General features: G+C 50.2%; 2 protein-coding genes across 3 annotated transcripts in view; both read right to left on the bottom strand.

The window, feature by feature from the left end:
- Positions 1 to 877: 877 nt before the first annotated feature.
- On the bottom strand, positions 878 to 17,796 carry LOC307209542 (H-2 class II histocompatibility antigen, E-S beta chain-like). Of its 2 annotated transcripts, XM_079964720.1 has the most exons (6): positions 17,653 to 17,791; positions 15,569 to 15,838; positions 2,601 to 2,882; positions 2,351 to 2,461; positions 1,818 to 1,841; positions 901 to 1,180 (listed from the first exon to the last, which is right to left on the bottom strand). In XM_079964720.1, the coding sequence occupies exons 1-6, from the start codon at positions 17,750 to 17,752 to the stop codon at positions 1,167 to 1,169; spliced, it is 801 nt and encodes a 266-aa protein (XP_079820846.1). In that variant the 5' UTR covers positions 17,753 to 17,791; the 3' UTR covers positions 901 to 1,166. The 2 variants fall into 2 exon arrangements, with proteins under 2 accessions (XP_079820847.1, XP_079820846.1); XM_079964721.1 differs by lacking the exon at positions 1,818 to 1,841 and having other exon boundaries at positions 878 to 1,180; positions 17,653 to 17,796.
- The window catches only part of LOC307209543 (H-2 class II histocompatibility antigen, E-S beta chain-like), a 58,001-nt gene continuing 48,072 nt past the window's right edge, over positions 9,015 to 18,943 (bottom strand). The window contains exon 7 of the transcript XR_013835630.1: positions 9,015 to 9,165. The gene's annotated coding sequence lies outside the window, so the exon portion shown is untranslated. The remainder of the gene's footprint in view (positions 9,166 to 18,943) is intronic.

The raw sequence follows: 18,943 nt of genomic DNA, 5'->3' as shown, positions 1-18,943 counted from the left end.
AGGTCAAACGGCTGCCGCTTCAGCCAATCAGCGTTACCAAACAGCGCCCCTTGTGGCGGCTACGCAGGTACTGCAGGCTAATGCGCACCCTTCTCTATACTTTGACAGCTCTCGATACAAAGTTTCCGGGTTTAATTGACCATGACTAATCCTATCAAAATGTGTTAAGTTGCTTCCGGAAGTGAAAGTGTCCTTGAACTCTTTTTGACAATTTTTGTTATAAATTCACTATAAATCAGCCGTACGTCGGATTTGCACCGGACCACTTTTATTTTACTTCATATGACAAGGACTATCAAAGGGGGGGTCGCTTGATACTGGTCAGCCATAATCCCTAAAGCATGTGAGCACGTACTCTGCAGCCCTTCCCAGTTGGCATGGCAACCCTGATAGCCATCTTGATGGGCTCAGACAGAAGACCATCAAGGACACAATGGATTGCATACACGAATGGCTTCAACACAGACTATAACAAAAGAACAGTGACCGGATTCCCCCTCAGGGGGTAGAAAACTGCGCCTACCCTTTTGTCTTCCGAAAATGACTCATGGGGAGGGGGAGAAGGGAACCAGCCAGTGTCATGATACGTTACCTGCATAACCCCCCCTGACCCCTCCTGTTTATAATGTAGTCATGATGTAGTTATGATGTATTTCTAGGGGTGTAATTTAGGGGATTAGGAACTAATAAAAGTTGGGGTCTTTCTTTGTTTGGGGCTTCCATTTTGCTTCGCCTAGTAGCGGGTGGGAGTCCTGTCGCGACAGTATCTAAATAAAGGCCAAGCCTACAGGCTGCTGAATTGCTCCAAGTCCTCCTGGTTGGTGTCTTTATTTTTATCCAAGGGAGCCCTCGGATTTTCCGGTAACAGGGACAGCTCAGGCTCCTCCTGGGAGATTCAAGGCACAAATTCTCTAGCAGAGAGGTGCAAAGAAGTAAAATCAGGTTGAGATAACATCAACAAGCGGAAAGGGAAACACAAAAAGAAACTTTCCCTAAATGACAAGCAAGCAACAGAGGTGGGGGAGGGGTGGACACTGTCGTTCTTGATCTGTGACTCCTTCCATCCACCTTCCAATCAGGTTTCCACCTCTGAGCATGGACAGAGGGCAACTGGCAGGAAGAACAGAGCTTCTCCACATCCCAGGATCCTGATGGAGCAGCAAAGTCTAACTGATGAGTCCTGCAGGCAGAGAAGAGAGAGACAAGACCATCACTGTGGGGGGAGGAACGGGGAGAAAGGGGCAGAAGAATCCCTGGCAAGACTTGGGGGACACTCCATAGGGCGGCCATCAGATATTGTGAACTTCAATTCCTATTGCTGCCAGTTATGGGCCTGGCAGGGGGGGCTCTGAGGAGGGAAGGAGGCAGAGGGAGGGAGACTTGGCTGGCTTTGACAGTGGAAAAGAGGAGGTTCAGAAGAGACGAAGGAGATCTGTCTAGATCAGAAATGGGGAACCATGGACCCTGGAGCAAATGTGGCCCCCAAGGGCCAAACGCCAGCCCTGGTCTCTTCCCTTTGTCTCTGCTAAGGAACTTTACTTTTTTATATATATATAAATTTTTTATTAAGAGTTTTTTTATTACAATAGAAAAAGAAACAGCTAAGGAACTTTACTTGACTGTCTCCCAGGTGGGACATTCCCCTGGAGACACCCTTCCAGGACATGATATTGGAGTGTGTGCATCAGGGGATGGATTTGTCCATAGAAAGCCCCTCCCCTCTGTTCTACAAGGAAGCCATGGCGGGGGCACAGCAAGCAGCCAGGAGAAGGGGGTGGGGGTGGGGAGGAAGATGGAAGAGCAGAGAGGAAAGTTACCTGCAGGCTGAGGAACAGCTTGCCCTGAGAGAGAGAGAAAAGGATAGAAAGATTCAGTCAGCACCAGATGTCCCCTGAAACAGCTTCTCTGGGAACACACCCCCACCCCCCAAGATCAAGATAACACACTCCAGGAACAGCTAGGAACTTTTTTCTCTCGCTCTGTGCTATGGACTATGGACTATGAGGGGTGAATTAATAAAATAAAAACTTTAAAATAAGGAATTAAATGTTTTGTAGTAAGTAATTGTATGTTTTGCAGTAAGCTGCAAAATATTTGTATCCTTTTGAGTTGCTTTTGAATTTCTCCCTCATATGTTGGATAGGAGGTTTAGGTCTTCATCTACAGATTTAAACCTCAGACCATCTCCATAATAGGTGAGGTTCCATTTGAGGCATCAAGAGGGACCTCCTAGGAGTGGAGAAGGAACAGAACCCTCTCCAGACCCTCTGCCTAAGAAGAGGAGGGGGGCTTGGAGCCCAATCCAGCCCCACACCCCACCCTCCCTCTCCCCCTGGCACCCCACCCTCACCTTTCTTGTTCTTCAGGTAAAGGGCGAGTCCAGTGGCCCCAAAGACCAGCCCCAGCACAATCCCCACAATCCCCGTCCACATCTTGCTCCTGGCAGAGTCCGACTGTGGCTCTGAAGGAAGAAAACGCCACAAGTGAGGAAAGGCAGGTCTGGGATCAGCCCCCTGATGGGGGAGCAACCCATCCAGCCCCCCAGGACTGCCCCCCACTCCCTTGGGCATAGGTGGGTCGGGGTTGGGAAGGCGTCCTACCCCATTTCACCGTGACGGGGCCTTCGAAGCTGGCGTGCTCCACATGGCAGGTGTAGACGTCTCCACGTTCTGGCTTTGTCTCCAGCATCACCTCAATCTGGAAGGTCCAGTTCCCGTTCCGGATGAGGTCCGTGGTCCACACTTTGGGCTCCTCCTTCCCGTTCCTGAACCACTTGATCTCGATCTCCGCAGGGAAGAAGCGATTGACGGTGCAAATCAGCAGAGTGTTGTGTGGTGAAGATTCAACGTTGTCTGTGGGGGTGATCTTCACCTTGGGCTGGACTGTGGGAGGGAGGCAAGGAAGGTCAGAGATTTAGGGAGGGAGGGACCTAGAGGCTTCAAGGGAGGGAGGAGAGGGGAAGGAGGGATCCTCTCCCACCATCCCAGTGGACAGTCCAGGACCATAGTTGGGGGAGGGCTAGCCTGGTTCTCAGCACTGGGTGAAGGCCAGGGTGGTGTAGTGGTTAAGAGCGGTAGACTCATAATCTGGTGAACCGGGTTCGCTTCCCCGCTCCTCCACATGCAGCTGCTGGGTGACCTTGGGCCAGTCACACTTCTTTGAAGTCTCTCAGCCCCACTCACCTCACAGAGTGTTTGTTGTGGGGGAGGAAGGGAAAGGAGAATGTTAGCTGCTTTGAGACTCCTTAAACGGAGTGATAAGCTGGATATCAAAAACTAAATGCTGCTTCTTCCTAGCTTTTGGGGGACTTCCTCCGACCACAACCCCTCCTGGCTGCTCCAGAGTCTAAAAGCATCTGCTGAGCACCAGTGATGCTGATTTGCAAGGGGGAAACCTAGAAAAAGATCCCTCATTCCCTTTCCCCCTGTTTGTTTTTGGAACTGTGTGCGAAAGAGAAATCCTAGAGAAGGTTGCTCTCCAAGCAAAGTGCTTCTGAGTCTTGCTTGTGTGTTCATTTTGTTTGTTTGTGTGTGTGTGTGTATTTGGATCCCTAGAAGACAACATATATGTTTACACCATGTGAATACATAAAGAGGGCACTGCTGCCTACAATGAGGGACGCGGATGGCGCTGTGGGTTAAACCACAGAGCCTAGGACTTGCCAATCAGAAGGTCGGCGGTTTGAATTCCCGTGACAGGGTGAGCTCCCGTTGTTCGGTCCCTGCTTCTGCCAACCTAGCAATTCAAAAGCACGTTAAAGTGCAAGTAGATAAATAGGTACCGCTCCGGCGGGAAGGTAAACGGCATTTCCGTGTGCTGCTCTGGTTCACCAGAAGCGGCTTAGTCATGCTGGCCACATGACCCGGAAGCTGTCTACGGACAAACACCGGCTCCCTTGGCCTATACAGCGAGATGAGTGCGCAACCCCAGAGTCAGCCACGAGTGGACCTAATGGTCAGGGGTCCCTTTACCTTTACCTTTGCTGCCTACAATCAGCTACAAAAACTGAGTATAGAATACCTGCAATTAAAGAAATGTGATGCTGACATACGAAGCACTTTGTATTTATCCCTTCCTGTAATTTGGAACGAAAATGTACCCAATCCACTTTAAATTCCTTAATCGCAATGGTTCAGCAGTGTTACGGGAAAAATCCAGGTACGAGGCTGCTCAGCCATCTAGCTCGTCGGGCTAAGCCTGTGGATCCCTTTGGAACAAAAGGAGTACAGCCAGAGACTGGAGCAAGTTGGAGAAGATCCACCTTTATTGCGCAACAGGTGCAAGACAAGATTGAACCCCTAGGATGACGTAACAAGGACTTTTAAAACTTCCCACCATTTCCCAAAATACAGTTCAGAAAGTATCATCACTACATCACCATTACATCAGAAAAGGGGAGGGTTATACAAAATTAACATATGGGCAGGGGGGAAATAACATGCAAATACAGGGTATGTATTGGAAGGCACGTCCTGAGTACCTACAATCAGAAAACAATAGGGTCTTGGCTTGCACAGTCTGCCACCTGGCCATGCCCAGAGAAAGGGCTTGGTCCGGTGATTTGGCATCAGTGGGGTCTTTCCTGTGCGTATGTGACCTCCCGCTTGGGGAATTATGGCGGGTACCAAGTGGTTTCCGAGTCTCTGTTCCGTAACAGTCCCCCATTCGGAGATAGATTTGCATCAGAGTTCTGTAAGAACTGCAAATCCTTTCTCCGCACCCTAAATCTCGGTGACCATGTATTCAAGCTCTCCAGGGTGTCTCATTTGCACATATTCTGGGAAGGTGGGTGTACTCTCTGAGTGAGAATAAGCTCTGAGGGGAAACAAGGTATTTCGTGTAGGGCAGCGGATAAGGGAGCAGCAAGGGTTTAAACAGTGTACAGCACAACACAGTATTGATACGCAAAGAATAATAATCGCAACAGTCAAGACAATCCCTTTGAGCAGTTGTTGGAGCCAGCCCAACTTAGGCAGCCAGTCCTAAAGATTGAAATCTGACAGTCCCTCATGTTGAATGTCATTGAGTTTCCCTGCCAGCTCATGTATGTTGTTTAAATGTCCGGTGATGTTCAAGGACTGGTCGGTCACATATGTGCAGCACTCCGCTCCAATCAGAGCACATGTCCCTCCCTGACTCGATAACAAAAAATCTGTAGCAATCCTTGTTTGTAAACTGAGTTGTCTTACCTCAGAGAGCTCGGATACCAAAAAGTCCATTATCTGCGTGGCCTCTTGCATGAACTTCAGGAGGATGTCGGTGAGACTGAGAATGTTGACGTGGTTGGATCCAGCTCCATAGGCAGGGAACAGCGCTCGACCCACAGTCTCTCCATTGGCAGCAACGTCTGAGAGGTCTGACAGGTCTTGCTATTCCCTTTTATTCCTCTGTCTCCCCAGTGGTAGGTGCGGGGTGATCCTTATCCCAGGGACAATGTATCCCACAAAGCAGGATCCAGACATGTGCGGGCTTATCCAGGTGTATGCTCTGTGCCCACACACCCAAAACAAGCCACTGAGGAATGACTCCATTCTGCCAGATGCAAAGGTCTGTAAGAACATGAGATCCGAGTGTTGTGGTCTCCAAGTGGACAGGTGGCTCACAGCGGCAGCCCAGGCGGCAGTGAGGTTTGGAAAAGTCTGGGAACCGGCTGAGTTGGTGACAGTCACTTGTCCTGTGGTTAGGATTTCAAGATTGATGTTACAGGTACTAGTTCCTATAGAGGTCCCTTTCCCAGTGAAGCGGCGGCAAAGGGGTCCTCTGGTTGAACCTGTTAGGTACAGATACTGGTGGTTGAGGTTTAAGGCAGTTAAATTCCAGGAGGCAACGTCTCCTGAGCGGTATTGTTCCAATGTTACAGCCACTGGCACTAGTGGAAGGCTTTGCTGGAGGTGGCTCAGTGCATGAGCGCAGATCCAACAGTTCGGGTAGGGAGTCTCCTTAGCCACCTGACCAAGAAGTTGGATGTAGGAGTTCTGTTCCCAGGACGAAAGGAGGTCTTGCCCTGGGAAGGAGAGGTCAGTGCCAAGGCGCCGAGGTGCAGTGCCCATCAGGTGTAAGGGATCAGTGGTGTTCAGGAGTCACCTGTCCTTGGCTATTCCGCCACATCTCAGTGGACCAACGTTGTCCCACACAGGGGTGTGGGAGGGGCATATAGGGTGGTGCCAGCCCTCCAGGTACTCTGCCCCTTTCCAGTCATGAGTAAGTCCGAGATTCTATAGGCAACAGAATCGCCCTAGGCAGAGTCCTTGCAGCTGGGGTTTTCTTGGTTCAGGGGTCATGAAAAGGCATTGGAAGGCAAAAATCAAATTCTCGGAGGGGTGGTGGGAATCCGTATAAGTGTGGGTAGCCCCTCCATTTTCGACCTTGGTCCAGTTCGGGTTTCTGATGATCTCCCCTTGACCATAAAGAAGATAGGTCCCATTGTTGCATCTCAGGCGGTAATACTGGTGGTCAAGGGTGAGAATGGCTGACCCAACGCGCTGGAAACTTTGGTCTCGTATAAAGAGTTCCCAGTATTGGCTGCTACTGAGTTTGGGTACTAACGAGTGGTGCAGCAAGGTCCGTGATTCAGGGAGACAAAAGCCGAAGTCCCCCATTTGGTCAGGGTTGGATTTGTCCCCTGAACCTGTGATCTGATAGTCCAAGAATGATAGTCCGTTTGTAATCCGGAGCAGTGGCTCAACACGTGAGAAGAGACCCCATTCAAAGGGGAAAGGATTAAAAGGGTGAGGATCAGTTCCATATCCAGTGATGGGGTGGCAGATAAAACAATGAAGTGTCAAGGTGTTAAAATTAAGCATTGAGGTGTCAAAGGAAGGGAGCGAAGTGTAGAGCTGTCAAACGACGCGCTGAGCTGTCAAACGACTGCACTGAGCTGCCAGGAAGGGAGCGAAGCATGGAGCTATCAAACACGTTTGGGGCGTAGCTTGATCGTGGTTGCGTCCAGGACGACTTCAGAGGTCCAGACGGGCTCGGGGGTGGTATCTGGTCTGGTCTGGTGGGCCCTATCCTGACCTCGATCTGGTCCTGTCTGTTGGGCCCAATCCTGACCCCGATCTAGTCCGGTCTGCTGCTCCTCCTCGTCATCTATGTAGGAGGTTGCAGCAGAAGGCGGGGCATCAAAGGTGTAGTCCTCTCCTTAGGTCTCCTGCACCTCCTGAGGTGGTTGGACGGTCTTGCACCTCATGTGGTGTAGCCAAGCATTCTTTTCCCCAACTTTCATGGCAGTGGGTGTGGTTAGCACTTGGAACGGACCCTCCCAGGCTGGTTGTAGGGGTAGCTTCTGGTACACTTTAACCAGGATCCAGTCTCCCAAATGGAAGGAATGTGCTGGGACGTTGATTGGCAGGTTCTGTCCTTCTACGGCAGCATACTTGTGAAGATGTTCTAACTGTTTTTGAAGCTGAATGACAATCAGTGAGTTCTGCCTCCCCCACATCAAGTTCGGAGAGGGGGAATAATGTGTTATAAACGGGGGAGGGTCTCCCAAACAAAAGTTTGAAGGGAGATAGTTTCAAAAGTCCTGTAGGAGCGCTCCGGATATTATGGAGAACTAATGGGAGCGCATTTACCCACTATAGTTCGGTTGTACTAGAGTTTCCCCAGTTGAACCTTCACCTCCTGGTTCATGCACTCTACTTGCCCTGAGGAGGCCAGGTGGTATGGTGTATGGAGTTCCCACTTTATTCCCAGAGCTTGGGCCACCTGTTGGGTTACTTCTGTAGTAAAGTGGGTTCCCCTGTCACTATCTAGTCAACGGGGTACCCCATATTGGGGAATGATGTCTTGTAAAAGGGCCCTGGTGACTACAGTAACAGTTGCTTTCCTGCACGGGAACCCCTCCACCCACTATGATCAGAACATGCTTGAATCCTTGGCACTGGGGTAGGTCGATGAAGTCCAGTTGCAAACTTTCAAAAGGGACAAAAGCCCAAGGTCTGGCTCCTGGGGGCCGTTTAGGCTCACGTTTGGCATTGAAGTTTTGGCATGTTATGCAGTTCTTTGAAGCCGCCGTGGCCGCAGCGGCTGTTCCCGGGGCATACCAGAACCTCAGGACATAGTCCATTAGTTTCCCCTTTCCCCAATGAGTCCGTTGGTGGAGGATCCTCACAAATTTTGGAGTCCAGATCCTTGGCATGACGGCTCTGCCGTCTGGGAGGAATCAGATGCCATCTGTTTTGGTAGCACCTAAAGATATTGCAGCCATTTGAGCTGCCCTGTCAGCTCATCTGTTACCCTTGGAGACTGGGTCCCTCCCCTTTGTATGCGCTTTGCAGTGGTCAACCGCTATTGCTTTGGGTTTGTGGATCCTGTCCCAGAGGACAGGATCACACTTCAAAACGACCTTGACAGATTAGAGAACTGGGCCAAAACAAACAAAATGAACTTTAACAGGGAGAAATGTAAAGTATTGCACTTGGGCAAAAAAAAATGAGAGGCACAAATACAAGATGGGTGATACCTGGCTTGAGAGCAGTACATGTGAAAAGGATCTAGGAGTCTTGGTTGACCACAAACTTGACATGAGCCAACAGTGTGACGCGGCAACTAAAAAAGCCAATGCAATTCTGGGCTGCATCAATAGGAGTATAGCATCTAGATCAAGGGAAGTAATAGTGCCACTGTATTCTGCTCTGGTCAGACCTCACCTGGAGTACTGTGTCAGTTCTGGGCACCACAGTTCAAGAAGGACACTGACAAACTGGAACGTGTCCAGAGGAGGGCAACCAAAATGGTCAAAGGCCTGGAAACGATGCCTTATGAGGAACGGCTAAGGGAGCTGGGCATGTTTAGCCTGGAGAAGAGGAGATAAAGGGGTGATATGATAGCCATGTTCAAATATATAAAAGGATGTCACATAGAGGAGGGAGAAAGGTTGTTTTCTGCTGCTCCAGAGAAGCGGACACGGAGCAATGGTTCCAAACTACAAGAAAAAAGATTCCACCTAAACATTAGGAAGAACTTCCTGACAGTAAGAGCTGTTCGGCAGTGGAATTTGCTGCCAAGGAGTGTGGTGGAGTCTCCTTCTTTGGAGGTCTTTAAGCAGAGGCTTGACAACCATATGTCAGGAGTGCTCTGATGGTGTTTCCTGCTTGGCAGGGGGTTGGACTCGATGGCCCTTGTGGTCTATTCCAACTCTATGATTGTATGATTCTATGATGGCTGTTAATAACCTTTCCACTAGAGCGGCGTGGGAGATCTGTGAACCGGCTGCAGTCAGGAAGCCTCTCTGAAGCCAGATTTGCCTGCTTGTATGTACTAACCCGAAGCAATATTTACTATCAGTATAGATGGTTGTCCTTTTCCCTTCGTTAATCTCACAAGCCCTTATGAGGGCAATTAATTCTGCCACCTAGGCGCTGTATGGGGGTTTATGGGATTAGCTTCTAGCACCTCAAAGTCGGAGACTACAGCATATCCCATCTTTCTTTCCCCGTTTATCACCTTGGAACTCCCGTCTGTGTAAAATCTAAGATCAGGGTTTTCCAGAGGGAGGTGGTCTAAATCCTCTTGGGGTTTCTCCGCTTGTTGGACTATCTTTGCACAGTTTTGGCGGGGTGCGCCATCCTCTGGGAGAGGTAATAGGGTTGCCGGATTGAGGGAGTTGACTCTTTTAATGGTAACGTTGGATGGGGTTAGGAGGAGGGCTTTGTACCAGTTTAAACGTGGATTTGAGAAGTGGTGGCAGCCACTCAGAGTTAGAAGGCTGGAGACAGCATGAGGAACATGGATGGTGATCTCGTGTCCCAACACTGTCTCTTGGGCCTTTTGAAGGAGGAGTGCAGTGGCAGCAATGGCTCTCAGACAACTCACTGCCCCCTTTGCCGTATTATCATGTTGTAGGCTGTTATAGGCTACAGGCCTCTCCTGATTCCGGAAGGGCTGGGTAAGGACTCCTGAGGCTACCCCCATTTGCTCATGAATAAACAGATTGAAGGGAATACGATAATCTGGGAGGCCTAAGGCGGGGGCCGATCATAATTCCCTCTTAAGTCGTTCAAAGGATTGATATACTTCCTCTTCCCAGACTAATTCGTTAGGATGATCTTGCCGTGTCATAGCGGAGAGGGGCTTGGTTATCTCACTGTAGCCAGCAATCCATGCCCTGCCATGCCAAGGAAGCCCCACAATTGTCTTTTGGTCTTGGGGAGTGGAATCTTGGTGACCGCTTCTATTCTGTCTGTTGCTAGGCTCTGGGTGCCTACCCCCAGGATATGTCCGAGATATTTCACTTCCTGCTTGCAGCATTGTAACTTCTTGGGGGGATACTTTGTGCCCTGTGTATGCTGGCTCAATGAGGAGATGTTTAGTGTCTGCTTTACATGCCTCCTCACTGGTAGAACATATTAAAATATCTACATAAAGCAGATACTTGGACCCAGCAGGTAGGTGTACATCTTGTCAATCTTGGTGCAGTATCGTGGAAAATATGGTGGGCGATTCTGTGTACCCTTGGGGTAGTCTTGTCCAGGTTAATTGACTTGGTCCCCAGGTGAAGGCAAAGAGGAATTGGCTTTCAGGGACTAAAGGGATACTGAAGAACGCAGAACATAGATCAGCAGCACTGTACCATGTGGTTCCTGCTGGGATGGCATTTAGAAGGGAATTTGGGTTGCCCACCACTGGGTGGCATGGAATTACAAACTGATTTACGGGCCTTAGGTCCTGTACAAAACGGTAACAAACTGGGGTTCCCTTCCCCATGGTGTTTTTATGGGGAGTACTGGGGTGTTGCAGGGTGATGCACAAGGAACTAGAATTCCCTTTTCGAGGAAATCTTCAATCATGGGTGTCAGTCCTTCTATGGCTTCATTTGGTAGGGGATATTGTTTAGTGCAAGGGAAGGGAACGTCTGCACTATAGGTGATCTTAACCGGAGTAGCAGATTTTAAAAGTCCCACCGAGGTGGACTCTGTACCCCATAGCCAAGGAGGCATTTCCTCTTCTAGGTCAGGGGAGAGATCTGGAAATTGGCGTTCCAGTTTAGCATCCTGCACTATTCCTTGGAAGGTGGGGATGGACTCTTCAGGCATGTATAGGTAGATGCCGTCCCCCAAGCACTTTATTGTGATGTTTAATTTGCAAAGTAAGTCTCTGCCAAGGAGGTTTACTGGGCTGCTGGTTAAGAGGAAGGTGTGTTCCGCCAATAAGGGTCCCAGAGTGACCTTGGCTGAGTGGGAGAGTGGACACGTGTGGGGTATCCCGTCCAGCCCCATGACCTTCCTGGTCTCCGATCCAGGTTCCAGGTGGCTATTTGCTAGGGTTGAATATGTGGTTCCCGTATCCAGTAGACATTCGTAGGGATGCCCATCAATCTCAATCGTGCAAGTAGTGTCTTCAGGTGATAGCGCAAGGACGGGGCAGATGGCTTGGGTTTGGTCGGGATCCCCTGTACTTGTCAATAAGACTCTCCCCATCCCATCATTATATCAAGGGGAGGAGGTGACGTGTCCGACGAATGCATAGTTGAGGCAGAGGCTGTACCGGCGGGCCAGGGTTCCCTGCACAGGTCTTCCAACTTCTGTTTGGACAATAGTCTATGGCCTGGGATCGATTTCCAGTATGTTAACACAAATTCAAGGGGAGAGTCAGGGTCCCTCTTGGATTTGGATGGCTTCCATGAAGTCTTCCTCCCGGAGGGAGCCCGCTTGTGTTTGGAAGCTTGGGTAGCCATTTCCTTAATTCACGTGTGTCTGGGATAGAGAGGGAAATGAAAAAGGGTTCTGGTTATCCTATATAGGGGTTTTCTCTGATTCTCTTATCTTCCGTTAGTTAGCTAGTCTCACAGGGTTTCTCCCGAGTCCTGAGCTATCTGATTTCCTCCCCAGACCTTTGGCACTCGTCTTTCCCTTTTCCTATGCCTGGGATGTTTTTCCCACTCTGCCCAGTCCTGCCCAGTTCCTCCCAGGCTATCCCGCCTGGCAACCTCCTACCTATCGTTGCAAACTTGAGAAAAGGGACCTTATTGGATGCCCGTGCAGTGCGGTGCCAGCTCAGGCAACCCCTAGATAGAGTTTTCGAACCAGAATACCCCCCTTGCTTTCAGAAGCGGGCTCACGCACAATACATGTATAACGTGGCATGACTGGTGCGGCTGGGGTAGGGATAGAAAGATAGTCCCTTCTAGCCCCTTGCTTTCAATAGGACACCCATTTGCAGAGGTGAGTGTTTAAGCCGAACCTCTCCATCTTATTTTCGGGTTCCTAATTGGGGCAGCTGGCTGGAAGTTCAGAAAAAGAGCTCCAACCCCTTGCCTTCAATGAGATGCCCATTGTGGTGAGGTGGGTGTTTAAGCCAGTCCTCTCCATCTTATTTTTGGGCTCTCGATTGGTGCGGCTGGCTGGAGGGTTTAGGATAAAGAGAGAGAGCTCAGAACTCCCCTCTCGAGTTGAGCAGTGGTCCACGGTCTCTCTCACAATCCGGACCAAGAGAAAGGTAAGGAAGAACAATAGATAAGAGGGCAGAGAATTCAGTTGCCAGGAGATCACCACCCCCTTCCCACCAGTGCACTGGATTTTGACCTATACTCACGCGTCTTCTGCTGTGATCCCGGGATCGATGAATAAGCCAGCCGGATCTCTCTTTGCTCCCTAGCTGAGCCCCTTGAGGCTTGTCGATTACCGCCCCTGAAGATGGCCGGGGATCCAGAGAGATCTTCCCAGGCAAAAGGGGCCCAGAGTTGGCTGAAGATTTCGGGGGCCCCAGTCAACCCCACGGGAGAACCGCAGCCCCACGTTGGGCACCAAACTGTTACGGAAAAAATCCAGGTGCGAGGCTGCATCAATGGGGTCTTTCCTGTGCGTACGTGACCTCCCGCTTGGGGAATTATGGTGGGTACCGAGTGGTTTCCGAGTCTCTTGGAAATAAAGCAGATTGGCGGTGAAAGCGAAAGAATCAGTGGTACTAGTGAATTTCTGTGAATTTTTCTGTTTTTCCAGGCTTCGTTAAACAGTAGCTGTCCATTCAGAAAGGACTGGTTACACTGTATCAAGTTTGATTGGATTAGCAAGGTTACAAGGTTTCAGTCCATTGTTCTCACAGCGGGGAGCTGTCAACAGCTTATAAGGAAGTAAATGAGGCGTGCAAGAGCTTTAGTTGAGCTGCTTCTGCAGAAGCAAAGCGTTGCATTGATTGGCTGGGGCTGCATTCGGCGCATTCTGATTGGTTAGGATGCTCCCGCATACAAATAGAATGTTCATTCACAAATACACTGGCTGGTTATCCGGTTTACTTGCAAAAGGGATGGGAAGCAGAAAGGGAAAAAGACACTTTTATTTTCGGGGTTTGGGTTTCGTGTGGTGCTTGGTACAATATAGTGAAGGGCAAGGCAGGGCGCCCTCAAGGTCATCACCTCAAACCCTCTGGAGGCATCCTAGGAAGGAGGACCTCACAAACATGCCCCCCCTTCCGTTCCGTAACAAGCAGCCAGCAATTTTTAAACCTTGTGGAGTATTTATTCTTTTATTTTATTCTTTAGAGCCTTTAAGTGCCTTTACTACTCAGAAGTCCCACTGAATTAAATGGAGCTTACTCCCAGGTAATTGTGTAAAGATTCTGCGGTCTTATACTGCAATCTTCAGCATTTTGACTCAAAAGTAAGCCACACTGAGTTCAATAAGACTTACTCTCTGGTATCTTCCTGATCATTATCACAGTTTCCATTGTTATTATTATTATTATTTACATACAGTCATAATATTTCTTAGAATTCCTCAAATGATCTACTGCTCTCTGAGGAGATCTAGTTAAGGGTAAATGAAAGCCAGATACACGCACAGACAATGTTACTATTTGGAGAGACTATATCTCTTTTCCAGCTTCTTTCAAACTTCTTTTTATGCCCTTTATGAACAAATGTGTCAAGTTTTGTGTGTATATACAAATACACATGGGGCGTGTGTGACAAAACCGGGTCTGGGCCCAGGTGACAGAAAGCCTAGTTTGGGGGGGCCCCTGGGACAGTCAGTCAATCCTGTGCTCCCAGCCCCCAACTTCCCACTCCCACCAGTGGGATCTCTGACCCCCCCCCATCTACCCAAAGTCAGCCCAGTTTCCCCAGTGCTCAGGCTGGGCATAGGGAACTGCTCCTCCCTGGGGGTCCTTGGGATGCCCCTCCCCTTCCCATCCTTCTGTGTCATTTCCGAGTCCTGGGAATCTCAGGAGTTTGTCCTTCCTTTTTCCTAGCAAACAGGATGACCTTCAGAATTCACTGCAGAGTATCCTTTTGATTTAGGGATGGTCCCTGGAGGACGGGGGGGGGGGGGGAGCTGGAGGGGAGCCTGGTGGCTGAAAATAGTAATGAGTGGGTGGGAGGGAAATGGACCATGTTTATAATAATAATTATTTAATCCTGAATGTATGTGATTTTGAGATTGTGGGGTTAATTTCTAAACCCCTCCCCCCCTGATTTAAACACCCAAATTCCCTGGGAAACCTGGACGTATGGCAGCCCTACCTGTCAGGTGAACATGAAACGACATGCTAATGTGTCACAATTAATAACTGAGTGATGTCCAAACAACATCATATTGTACTTTAAAAATGTTCAGGGTTTCTGCTTGAAATGTGCTCTCTCTGCTCCCCCTGAAAGGCTGCCTATTCCCCCTTGCAGCCCCCCACTCTAATGTAGTCCAGCATTGGACTGTCTCCCGGGTTCAAATCCCCCCTGGGCCTTGAGTCTCCTGGGTGTCCCTGGGCAGCCCCACCCCCCTCAGCCTGGCCTCCCTCACAGGGCTGTTGTAGGGGTGGAATGAGGAGAGGGAGAACCATGGACAGAACACCATCTCAAGCTCCTCTGGGGAAACGGTGGGGATGCACATGCAGTAGATGAAGTTTAGGGAAGTTTTTAATGTTTGATGTCGTATTGTGCTTTTAATTCTGTTGGGAGATGCCCAGAGTGGCTGGGAAAACCCAGCTTGATGGATGGGGTATTAATAATAATATAAATAACAATAAAAACAACAACAATAATAATAAATCATTACTTCTATTATTATTATTATTATTATTATTATAGTAGTAGTAAATACTGCAGTTGTGTGTTGCAAGCCTCCCTGAGACCTACAGGTATAGCGTGGGATGCAAATTTAATTAATAATAAATATATTGCAATACCATGGTACCTCAGGTATCATACACTTCAGGTTACATACGCTTCAGGTTACAGACTCCACTAACCCAGAAATAGTGCTTCAGGTTAAGAACTTTGCTTCAGGATGAGAACAGAAATCGTGCTCTGACGGCGCGGCGGCAGCAGGAGGCCCCATTAGCTAAAGTGGTGCTTCAGGTTAAGAACAGCTTCCAGAAGGAATTAAGTACTTAACCCAAGGTACCACTGTACACGAAACGGTTTATGATGCTTTGAGGGACACAAAAGCTCCTTCTGCCCCCAATCCCAGCGTCTGCCTCTGGAGTGGGGCACCAGGAAAGGCCCCTCTTCCTCTCTGAAAAGCGGGAGGGGCAGGGAGGGGAGAAAGTCCTGGGTCCACCCCACGCCCCCCCCCATTTTGGGTTCTTATAGGGGGCCCATTTCCCATGACGTCCCCCTCCCCGATTCTGGACTCACTGCGCCGGGCCTGGGCGAAGGGCTTGTAGATTCCGTAGTCGCGCCGGCAGAAGACATCCACGGCAGCCATGTATCTCCGCAGGTCTCTCTTGTCCTGGTTCCATCTCTTGACTTCGGACTCCTCCATTTCAGCCACCGCCATGAACTTCCCTCGGTCGCTGTCGAAGTAGTAGAGCTCCTGACGGTCGAAAAACTCCCTATGTAGGTAGCGGATCCGCTGCGTCCCATTGGAGAAGTGGCACTCGGCCTTCAACTGGAACAGAAAATGCTCTGTGGGGGGAGGGGGAGAATGAAATGGGGGGGGGTGGAGACTTCCGGTTTCCAGTTGCCTTAAGGGCGCAGCTCCCACGAAAGCGGATAGTTGTCCCTGCCGGGCAGGAGAGAGATGGTTTGTCTCTCTCGCATTTTTTTCCCTCTTTCTCTCTCTCCTGTCACATGATCCCATGGCGGGGGGGGGTGGATGAGCAGGGAGACCCTCCTTTCACCTCCTTCCAAAAGAAATGGAGCAGCAGGAAGGCCCCTTTTTTAGGGGGGAGGCACAACCTCCAAGGCCCTGAACCCCATGGGTGTAGCCAGGATATATGTGGGGTGGGCGTGAACTGAGCTATCTGCATTTATTTATTTATTTATTTATTTAGTTAGTTATTTATTTAATGGGGGCAGCTGCTCCCTGCCCCCGATGCTGCCCATGCTTATCTCCAGGTTTTTGAAAAAAAGTAAACCTCCCTCCCCCATTTTATTGCCCTCCGGCTGAAAGAGGAAATGTTGGGGGTTGCAGAGAGACCAGGAAAAGGGCGAGATGCCGAGGAGGGCGGGAGACACTTCACTGCTCTGAATGGAGTTCACTGCCCCTCCCTCCCACGAGACCCCCTCTCCCGCTGCGGGAGACCCAGTTTCACTTTCGCTTTACCTGCCAGAGCGCAGGAAGGCAGGAACCCATTTCAGCGCCCAGAATGGGCAGCTGCCCCCCATCAATAAAAATCAATAAAAGTACATAGGAAACTGAGGTTTCCCCCTCCTAACAAAAGGTCAGCCCCTTCCTAACAAAAATCCTGGCTACGCACTTGCCTGGGTTTCTTACTATTGAGAAAGAGCAAATGAAAGGTATATTTATGCATTATGTGGAGTCCTTTATAGAGTTAATACTGTAATCGGTTATGAGATCTCTTGGAAATGATGGGAGATAAATGGACTAATAATGATGAGGATGCTTTTGAGAGGCAGGTGAAGAAGCGCTCACGGCCAAATTCAGCTGTCCCACCAAAAGTCCCCTAGGGCTGCCTACCACCAGATGTCCTGAAGGAAGACTATTTAATGTGTGAATATTGTAGTTCTATTAAAATTCAATTGAATGTTACTTGTAAGCTGCTGGGGTAGGATTTTAATCCTGAAAGGTGGGATATAATTAATAGCAATAAATAAATGTGCTCTCCTTCCCAATCCCAGAAGCCTGAGCTGCTCTTTTTCAGAGGGGGGAGTGTTTTCCGTTCCCTCCTGCCCCTTTGCCCCCCCCCCCCCGTGACCTGGAAGAAGCAAAGATTACCAGTGTTGAAGCAATGCTTCTTCAACATCAACTTCAAAGGACAGGTCATGCTGTTCGGATGCCTGATTATCATCTTCCAAAGCAATGACCCTATTCTGAACTTAAAAATGGAAAGTGTAATGCTGGTTTGTCAACAAGAGAGATTTAAAGACTCTTCCAAGAAGAATCTTTCAAAATGTAGTATAAACACCAGCAACTGGGAAACACTGCCCTGCAAGCGCTCCAATTGGAGAGCAGCCTTTACCAAAGGTGTCATGGGCTTTGGAGACACTCCAACTCAGGGCGAAAAGGAGAAACGTGCTAAGAGGAAGGCACGCTGGGCAAACTCTCACCTTGATAAACTCCCGCCCGGAAACCTCTGTCCCCACTGTGGAATGACGTGTGGGTCCAGAATTGGCTCCACAGTCACTTACGGACTCACTGCTAAGACCGTGTTCATGAAGACCATCTAGGAGGGATCTTCAAAGGAGCCCCACTGATGGGGGTCCCACTAAGATGAGTTTCCTCTTCCTTCTCCCCCCATGGCAGAATCTTTGCTCACCTGGAGGCGCCTCCACGCCCAGCCCCTCCGAAGCGGAGACCACCAGCATGCCCAGCAGGAGCCCCCCCAAGGCCAAAGGCGCAGCGCCGGAGCCCCCCATCCTTCTCTCTCCTTCGCCCCCTGAAGACTCCCAAATGGGACTTTCTCTGCTCAGGGTCGGGAAAAACTACCAAGCCCCGTCCAATCCGCCTCCGAGTCCAGGCAGCGTCATCGGTCGCCAGGCAGGGAAAGAGCATTATCAAGGGCTCTCTCTGCTCTCAATAGATCTGCAAGTTCCTCTTCTTCTAATCTCTCCATTGTTGTTGCGTCGCGTGTGAATCAATATATTCCCGGAAGACTTGACTATAAAGCTTAACAAGAATCTGCGCTTTTCTTCTGCTGCGTTTTAAGCCGCTAAACGTCGTTCCTTCATGTATCCGGAAAGAGGAAGGAAGTTTCCAGGGGGGAAGAACTGCCTGCTGAGGGAGGGGGCTTCCCCTCTTCGCCCCCCAGCCTGCATCCCGAGGAGACCTGGCAGCCCCCCAATAAGAAGACCCCTCCCCCCAATAAAAGCCCCCTCCAGCCCCCCTTTGCAAGAAACATCCCTGGTGTCTGAGGATCCCCATGAAGAAACACCAAGGGGGGAGACAGAGAGGAGCCCCCGCAGCCCCTTCCCTGGAGGAGACCCCGCCCCTCTTGGGGAGATCCAGCCCCCCCCCAAAAAAAAAATATTCGCTGCCCTTTTCCTGCTGCCCTTTTCGCTCCGTCTCCGGCTGAGGCTCCTGCCTGGGGAGGGTTTACCTGGAGACAGGCTGGTCATCGCCAGGGCGCTTTTTCATTGGCCGAACGGGCAGGGACTTTTCTGCTCCGCCAAAGCCGCCCCCTGGCCGCCCCCGCCCCACAGCCACTTGGAGCCATCGATCAAGCAGGGAGCCCAAGGAAACTGCCGCCTGGTCTGCCAGGAATCTGCCTCCTTGGCGCCTAAAACTGAGGCGAGGCTCAGATTTCGAAAGGCGGGAAGTTGGGAAAAGGCGGGAAAAGTCGTTGCCCTCAGAGTCGCTGAGGGAAAGAAGCAGCGGGGGGAGGGGCTCCTCCTCTCTTGTCCCTCAGAGACACACAGAGACACAACGGGGACCCTCTTGTGAGGGGAGCAGAAAGGGGTCTCTCTCCCCCCCCCCTCACAAACCCCTTTGCATTCCTCTCATGGCGGAAGGGGATCCCACCCTCTCCCTGCCTGGCGAGGGGGCAGCCGGGCCAAGGGGGTCTCTGGGCGCAGGAGAGCCTGTGGGGAGGAAGGGGGCAGAGGAAGTTG

Source organism: Podarcis cretensis, assembly GCF_951804945.1.
Source record: "Podarcis cretensis genome assembly, chromosome: 2".
NCBI lineage: Eukaryota > Metazoa > Chordata > Lepidosauria > Squamata > Lacertidae > Podarcis > Podarcis cretensis.
The sequence above is the reverse complement of the archived record's forward strand: the minus strand, read 5'-3'. Positions and strand labels throughout refer to the sequence as shown.

Bases quoted from the DNA above. Each gene is read 5' to 3' on its own strand.
- LOC307209542 (XM_079964720.1), bottom strand. From the start codon at position 17,752: ATGGGGGGCTCCGGCGCTGCGCCTTTGGCCTTGGGGGGGCTCCTGCTG. The intron at 15,839-17,652 runs GTGAGCAAAGAT...CTCCCCCCACAG, and splicing joins GGGCGTGGAGGCGCCTCCAG to AGCATTTTCTGTTCCAGTTG. The intron at 2,462-2,600 runs GTAGGACGCCTT...TTCTTCCTTCAG, and splicing joins CCCCGTCACGGTGAAATGGG to AGCCACAGTCGGACTCTGCC.